Here is an 8,454-nt window from a genome sequence, read left to right on the forward strand (position 1 = left end):
GACCAAATACTTATTTTCCACCATAATTTGCAAATTAATTCATTTAAAATCCTACAATGTGATTTTCTGGGGGGAAAAAATCTAATTTTGTCATAGTTCAAGTGTACCTATGATGGAAATTACAGGCCTCTCTCATCTTTTTAAGTGGGAGAACTTGCACAATTGGTGGCTGACTAAATACTTTTTTGCCCCACTGTATGTGTTTGGCCTGGTATGGTTCTCAATCAGAGGCAGGTGTCGTTCGTTGTCTCTGATTGAGAATCATACTTAGGTAGCCTTTTCCCCACCTGTGTTTTGTGGGTGAATGTTTTCTGTTTAGTGTCTGTCACCTTTCAGAACTGTTTCGTTTCATTCTCCGCTGTTATTTTGTTTAGTGTTCTGTTGAATAAATTAACATGGACACGTACCACGCTGCATATTGGTCCGATCTCTCCTACTCCTCCTCAGACGAGGACGACGAACGTTACACATACAGTCAATAATACAGTAGAAAAACAAGTCCATATAATATGTGAGCAAGTGAGGTGAGATAAGGGAGGTAAAGGCAAAAAAAGGCCATGGTGGCGAAGTAAATACAATGTAGCAAGTAAAACACTGGAATGGTTGATTTGCAGTGTAAAAATGTACAAAGTAGAGAGAAATAATGTGGTGCAAAAGAGCAAAATAAATAAATAAATACAGGAGGGAAAGAGGCAGTTGTTTGGGCTAAATTATAGATGGGCTATGTACAGGTGCAGTAATCTGTGAGTTTCTCTGACAGCTGGTGCTTAAAGCTAGTGAAGGAGATAAGTGTTTCCAGTTTGAGATTTTTGTAGTTCGTTCCAGTCATTGGCAGCAGAGACCTGGAAGGAGAGGCGGTCAAAGGAAGAATTGGTTTTGGGGGTGACCAGAGAAATATACCTGCTGGAGCGAGTGCTACAGGTGGGTGCTGCAATGGTGACCAGCGAGCTGAGATAAGGGGGGACTTTACCAAGCAGGGTCTTGTAGATGACCTGGAGCTAGTGGGTTTGGCGACGAGTATGAAGCGAGGGCCATCCAACGAGAGAATACAGATCGTAGTGGTGGGTAGTATATGGGGCTTTGGTGACAAAACGGATGGCACTGTGATAGATTGCATTAAATTTATTGAGTAGGGTATTGGAGGCTATTTTGTAAATGACATCGCCGAAGTCGAGGATTGGTAGGATGGTCAGTTTTACAAGGGTATATTTGGAAGGATGCTTTGTTGCGAACTAGGAAGCCAATTCTAGATTTAACTTTGGATTGGAGATGTTTGGAAGGAGAGTTTACAGGATAACCAGACACCTAAGTATTTGTAGTTGTCCACATATTCTAAGTCAGAGCCGTCCAGATTAGTGATGTTGGACAGGCGGGCAGGTGCAGGCAGCGATCGGTTGAAGAGCATGCATTTAGTTTTACTTGTATTTAAGAGCAATTGGAGGCCACGGAAGGAGAGTTGTATGGCATTGAAGCTCGCCTGGAGGGTTGTTAACACAGTGTCCAAAGAAGGGCCAGAAGTATACAGAATGGTGTCATCTGCGTAGAGGTGGATCAGAGACTCACCAGCAGCAAGAGCGACATCATTGATGTATACAGAGAAGAGAGTCGGTCAGAGAATTGAACCCTGTGGCACCCCCATAGAGACTGCCAGAGGCCCGGACAACAGGCCCTCCGATTTGACACACTGAACTCTATCAGAGAAGTAGTTGGTGAACCAGGCGAGGCAATCATTTGAGAAACGAAGGCTGTGGAGTCTGCCGATGAGGATGTGGTGATTGACAGGGTCAAAAGCCTTGGCCTGGTCAATGAATACAGCTGCACAGTATTGTTTCTTATCGATGGTGGTTAAGATATCGTTTAGGACCTTGAGCATGGCTGAGATGCACTCATGACCAGCTCTGAAACCAGATTGCATAGCGGAGAAGGTATGGTGGGATTCGAAATGGTCGGTAATCTGTTTGTTGACTTGGCTTTCGAAGACCTTAGAAAGGCCGGGTAGGATAGATATAGGTTTGTAGCAGTTTGGGTCAAGAGTGTCCCCCCCCTTTTTGAAGAGGGGGTTGACCGCAGCTGCTTTCCAATCTTTGGGAATCTCAGACGACACGAAAGAGAGGATGAACAGGCTAATAATAGTGGTGGCAACAATTTCGGCAGATAATTTTAGAAAGTGTCCAGATTGCTGTGGGGGGTGCAGTGCTGTTGTCTGGGGTAGGGGTAGCCAGGTGGAAAGCATGGCCAGCCGTAGAAAAATGTTTATTGAAATTCTCAATTATAGTGGATTTATCGGTGGTGACAGTGTTTCCTATCTTGTGGGCAGCTGGGAGGAGGTGTTCTTATTCTCCATGGACATTACAATGTCCCAGAACTTTTTTGAGTTTGTGTTGCAGGAAGCAAATTTCTGCTTGAAACAGCTAGCCTTGGCTTTTCTAACTGCCTGTGTATATTGGTTTCTAGCGTCCCTGAAAAGTTGCATATCACGGGGGCTGTTCGATACTAATGCAGAACGCCATAGGATGTTTTTGTGTTGGTTAAGGGCAGTCAGGTCTGGAGAGAACCAATGGCTATATCTGTTCCTGGTTCTAAATGTCTTGAATGGGGCATGCTTATTTAAGATGGTGAGGAATTTGCCTGGTTATTTTTTTAAAAAACAGGCATCCTCTACTGACGGGATGAGATCAATATCCTTCCAGGATACCCCGGCCAGGTCGATTAGAAAGGCCTGCTCGCTGAAGTGATTCAGGGAGCGTTTGACAGTGATGAGCAGAGGTCGTTTGACCGCTGACCCATTACGGATGCAGGCAATGAGGCAGTGATCGCTGAAATCTTGGTTGAAAACAGCAGAGGTGTATTTAGAGGGCAAGTGGATTTTTAAAAGTAGAAGTTCAAATTGTTTAGGTACAGACCTGGATGGACAGAACTCTGCAGGCTCTCTTTGCAGTAGATTGCAACACCGCCTCCTTTGGCCGTTCTATCTTGTCTGAAAATGTTGTAGTTAGGGATGAATATTTCAGAATTTTTGGTGGTCTAATGGGATGGATGATCATTTTGTTTCGCCTCAGTCAGCCCAATGCTTATCTCTGCTGTACACATGAAAGAATTGGTAAGGAACAGTCTAAGAGGCCCCAGAGATTTCCATGTCATTATTAGTTGCACACTCTCTACTGCATGTACCTTATAATGTTAGCCCAACATGCTGTAGGCCTACAGTACATGTAGAACAATGGAGTACAGGAAATTGATTTAATATCCACAAACAGCCATGATGCTCCGTAAGTGTTTAAACATATGTTGACCACCATAGGCACAAAGGTTTTTCACATTAGCGTCTACAGTACATCCGAGCCTGCAGTGGATATCTCTCAAATCTCTGCAATGCTTATTGCTGTCCATTAACATTATGCTAGTGTAGAGACTTCGGGCCCTGTGGGTGAGTGGAACTGTGGGGCTTGGACTTGGGGGTGAATGATGATGTCACACATTATTGATCCCCACCCCTTGGTGCTCTGCATTTCAAAGAGTGGTCAGCATCTGAGAAGGGCCTTTTGGGTAGCTGACCTTTGCCTTACTGCTGCTAGCCCAATCTTTCAAATGACTCTTACGTGTGCGCTCACATTTGAAAAGGTGCCGGAGCCCCAGGAGCCCCAGGACCTGGGGGGTCAGCCTCTGATGTGAGACAGCAGCCGCTGGGGCACGCTCCGCCCTGTTTGACCTCTCTGTACTACAGTAGGTCCATTTTGTACCCTCGTATTAACTTGGATTCAAAACACTTGCATGTTAATCTCCTTACTGTAGACTAGATTTCCTGGAAAGGATCGGAATTTCTCTCAATGACCTGTGAAGTCTGATTTGGAAATTCAATGACAATTTCAGTCATTCAACACATATAGTTAGTAAACCATATGGATGAATTCTCCTAAAAAGACATAAAAGGAGCTTTAGAAGAGCACACACTTGATTAACATGGCTGATATATTTTTTATAAATCCTAAATGAACAGCCAGCTATTATTCTGCCATTCTTTTCCTTGACAGATAACTGTAAGTAAGGGATGTCACTCTCTGTATTCAGTCCACTGTACCACCTCCTCATCACTCACTCTTCACTCCATTTGTGTCTCCAAGCAACAGCAATCAGAATGCTTGCCTCTTCCAATAGATAATCACGATAACTTTGAGAGCACTCCAGACAACTTAGTAGGGCACATTATTCTCATTTAACAGGGTATCTTGATAGGGTTTTGACAGCTTCCATATTGCAGCCAATATACAGAATATATAAATACATGTAAATAGACAAAGTCAATGTATTACTAATGTGATATCCTTAAATCACATTCCACGTCTACTGAACCAATACTTCACAATTGGTGAATGATTTTGTTATACTGTATCATATTCAGAGCAGGCAGAGTTGCAGTAGATCCACATTCAATAATATACAACGGGTGGGTCTAATCCTGAATGCTGATTGGGTAAAACCGCAATCCAGCCGGTGTCTATTCCATAAGTTACCAACGGCTAAATCTATGACGTTAAAATGCCTATTTACTCTGTTCCATCTGACTGCGCAATCCACTGTCTCATCAGCCCAGCGAGGCAACTTATAAACTTGATCTCCACTATAAAATGCATCTCACTTTTCCTTTTAGACTAACATTTTGTTTTCAACAGCAGAGATTTGTAAAAACCTTCCTGTCTGTCTCTTCAACATTTGCAACATTGTTTCAAAATTGAAATTCAATATCCTGCTGTACAGAGAGATCCTTGATGAAAACCTGCTCCAGAGCACTCAGGACCTCCGACTGGGGTAAATGTTCACCTTCCAACAGGACAACGACACTAAGCAGACAGCCAAGACAACTCAGGAGTGTTTTCTGAATGTCCTTCAGTGGCCTAGCCAGAGCCCGGACTTGAACCCAATCTAACATCTCTGGAGAGACCTGAAAATAGCTGTACAGCAACGCTCCCCATTGAATCTGACATAGCTTGAAAGGATCTGCAGAGAAGATTGGGAGAAACTTCCCAAATACAGGTGTGGCAAGTTTGTAGATGCATACCCAAGAAGACTTTATGCTGTAATCACTGACAAAGATGCTTCACCAAAGTACTGAGTAAAGGGTCTGAACACTTATGTAAATATCATATTGCAGTTTTTTAAAAGTTTTTTTATACATTTGCAAAAAATGCCAAAAAAACTGTTTTTACTTTGTTTTATGGGGTATTGTGTGTGTAGATTGATGAAGGAAAAATTAATCAATTTTAGAACAAGGCTGTAACGTAACAAACTGCGGAATAGGTCAAGGCTCTGTATACAAAAAAAGGTCAATTGAAAAAAGGTCAAACATCACAGCTAATTTTCAGTCTTTCCAGCTTCTGTTTGAATTGATTGTGTTACAGTAGCTGTATTGTTGGCTAGCTCCTCTGAACAAGTGTCCTGACAAGTGAGCACATTTTCTATGCCAGGTGAAATTACACCATTAGCTCATTGTTATGAATGTATCCAAATAAATGTCACTAGAAAACAGCTTAAACAAATGCAAAGGCAGCTACTCATTCTGGCTGCACTTTTTGACGTGACTGTAAGTTAGCCGTAGTTGGCTAGCTAGCAAGCAAGGGATAAGAACGTTGCCAGCCAGTATGGCAATGGAACATTTAGAACGAAGGACTGGGTTGCGTCCATAGATACAGAACAAAGACTGAACGACTGGGTCGTGTCTAATGAAAATATGTCAATCATTATTTGAATATGTTGGTAAACCGTTGTATAAAAGTGATAATGCCCTTCGAAGCCGGTGTTTTGAGGATATATATCAACTTCGTCTCGAGCCTAACAACACCAGTGCCAATATATCCTCCAAACACCAGTTTATCGGGCATTATCATTTAAATATAGTCTTAGAGAAATGGAATAGTCCATTGCCCTGGGCAAGTGACATGAGCAGTCGCGCAAGTTGAGCCTACTCTGAGGTTGCCCCATTGGGCAGATGATTTGTTTTTTACTGATAACAACCAAAATGCAAAGAATTCTAGTAGTCTGGTCTTTCTGGTTCCTCCCCTGTGTGTAGGTGAAAATATATACTTAACATTTTTGTGAAAGTGATCGTAATATTCTAATAAAACTAAATCTGGTGCAACGCATCATATCTCAGTGCTCTGAGACGTATATTTATTGTGCATTGTCCCTGTCAAATAAACAGAAATAAATACATCCCTGTCTCATCTCAAATGCAAAGACTGACAACCGTATTGTTAGACAACAAATAGAGGCTAGTTCATAGAAGGGAAAAGTCTTTAAATGCGGTCTGTTTTTGTCAACCTAGCCCTATAGGCTAATTAGAGATACCTTGTAAATGGTAACAGTTTCATGGAGACAGGGTCTGTTAACATCAAACAGCTAGAGGCCGAGAGAAACAGGTGCTTCCAGGAAACATTCACCCTACTGATTTAAAAACAACTGAGGCTCAGCGTTCAACGTCACTTAAAAAGGGAAATGAAGCAGATGCTATAAACTGACAACATAACTAATGACAATGATCTTGACCTGCACAACCATTTTGTACAGCTAAACAACAAACTCATGCAACAAAAAACAATACTTTTTTCATACAAAAAAAGGAAAATATGCAGCGCATATTCAGTATTGTGAAATCATATAAAGTCAGTATTATCATTCAGTTACCAATAGTATTACTGGCAGAAACACAAGAGCAGCCCAGAACACAGTGACTCACCGAAGGACTGGATACAGGCCTGGATCAGCTCTTCCCAGCTGGCCCCCTTGGTATAGTGTCCCAGAGACATCATGACCTTGCCCTGGGTCATCTGGGCCAGATTGGGCCTGTTGAACCGCTGAGGCCGAGTAGGCACAGGCGGGCAGACCTTAGAGAGAGAGGGCCTTCTGGAGGGGCAGAGGAGGAGAGAGGGCATGAGGTGGAGGGAGGTGTAGTGTGTGTGTGTGTGTGTGTGTGTGTGTGTGTGTGTGTGTGTGTGTGTGTGTGTGTGTGTGTGTGTGTGTGTGTGTGTGTGTGTGTGTGTGTGTGTGTGTGTGTGTGCAGCCATTTATAGCATGCAGTGCATACAATAATTGAAGTAGAGAACACAATGGAAATGCTACATGTTAATACTAAAGAAATCACACAGGCAAATATAACACAACACTTTTCAGGTCATTATACTACACTCCAAAGTGTTTCATACCTGGTGTTTTAGAGTAAAGGTAGCTTTGCTATTTTTCATTGTTCTCATTTCCTTCCTTTTGGGGAAACCATTGTTGATTGCCGACTTCTATTATAGGAACCACTGAATAAACAGTTGGCTGATAAACGGAGAGGATGCCATGCATGCCATTTGTTCTATACTCCTTCCAATATATAGGCTAACTATGGAATGACATTCGAAAGAGAGAAGACAGTCTATAGAGAATATGTTTTGAGAGTGCATCAGTTGTACGTCCTGTTCGATGCTTTTATAAATCGCAGGGTACGGAATTGTTGCACTCATAAAGTTATTGTTAAGACTAAGAGCCACCAAAAGTTGGATTTACATTCTAAATCAACAAGATCATAATGTTTATTCGGTGTCAATAAAGGTTTTATAATTGCGTATGTTCCAAATTGACAAAACGATATTTGCTGTAGGCTATTTCAAATGTCTGCGTAATGCGCTTCATAAACCTATTCAGTTCATTCACAAATACAGGAGGTCGTTAAAAAAATAACTTACGGATGTTCTTTTTCCTTTCCATTTGATCCCACATTTTCATTTTGCCCATTTTCTTTGGATTGGCATCCCATAGCGAGATACTGGGCAACAAGTGGTTGAACGAGACTATCCATCTGTGTCCGTTTCGATGAGAGCATTTTCATTGCGTGCCTTGTTCAGTGTGCGGCCGCGCGCCGGTGGGAAGCTCACCATTGTTTTGACTTGTCAATGAGGATGGCACAAATTAAGATGCATCGTGCTGTGTCTGTGTGGGCGTAAACGCACTTGAACAAAAGTTGTTTTGGTGATGCGACTCACTCCTCAGTAATTTATGCGCAAGAGCTCAAATGAGTAGAATGAGTAGGCCGCCTAACCCATTTCTTTATGAACCTATTGCCATTGTTTAGTGATTTGTCGTCATTAAAGCATGAGTCACGATTATATTGTTTTTACATTAAGCCTATGTCCAATTAGATATGAGATATCTGTTTTTACATTGATTATTTAAAATCTTATATCACTTTCATCACAATTAAGTTAAGTGTGCAATAGGCTGTGTGCAATATCTGTTCTTACATTGATTATTTTGAATTTTAAAAAACTTAATTGTGATAAAAGTGATTTAATTAAGTGTGCAATAACTACATGGATTCCAGCAATAGGTGTGTGTCATTTTGTTAATCAGAGTTGGCAGGTTTATTCACAGTATCCCAAACCTTTATGTCCATCATCCCATGACTAGTAGTTTCAGGCT

The 8,454-nt window shown here is 41.8% G+C and overlaps 1 protein-coding gene across 1 annotated transcript in view; it reads right to left on the reverse strand.

The window, feature by feature from the left end:
- Nucleotides 1–7,965, reverse strand: part of LOC118368321 (RAS guanyl-releasing protein 1-like) — a 29,093-nt gene extending 21,128 nt beyond the window's left edge. Inside the window, 2 exon segments of the mRNA XM_052496865.1 lie at nucleotides 6,731–6,897; nucleotides 7,722–7,965. Coding sequence (XP_052352825.1) covers nucleotides 6,731–6,897; nucleotides 7,722–7,864 — 310 coding nt within the window. The 5' untranslated portion in view covers nucleotides 7,865–7,965.
- Between the last annotated feature and the right edge of the window lie 489 nt (nucleotides 7,966–8,454).

The sequence above is a fragment of the Oncorhynchus keta genome, chromosome 35, assembly GCF_023373465.1.
Source record: "Oncorhynchus keta strain PuntledgeMale-10-30-2019 chromosome 35, Oket_V2, whole genome shotgun sequence".
In the NCBI taxonomy this organism is placed as follows: domain Eukaryota; kingdom Metazoa; phylum Chordata; class Actinopteri; order Salmoniformes; family Salmonidae; genus Oncorhynchus; species Oncorhynchus keta.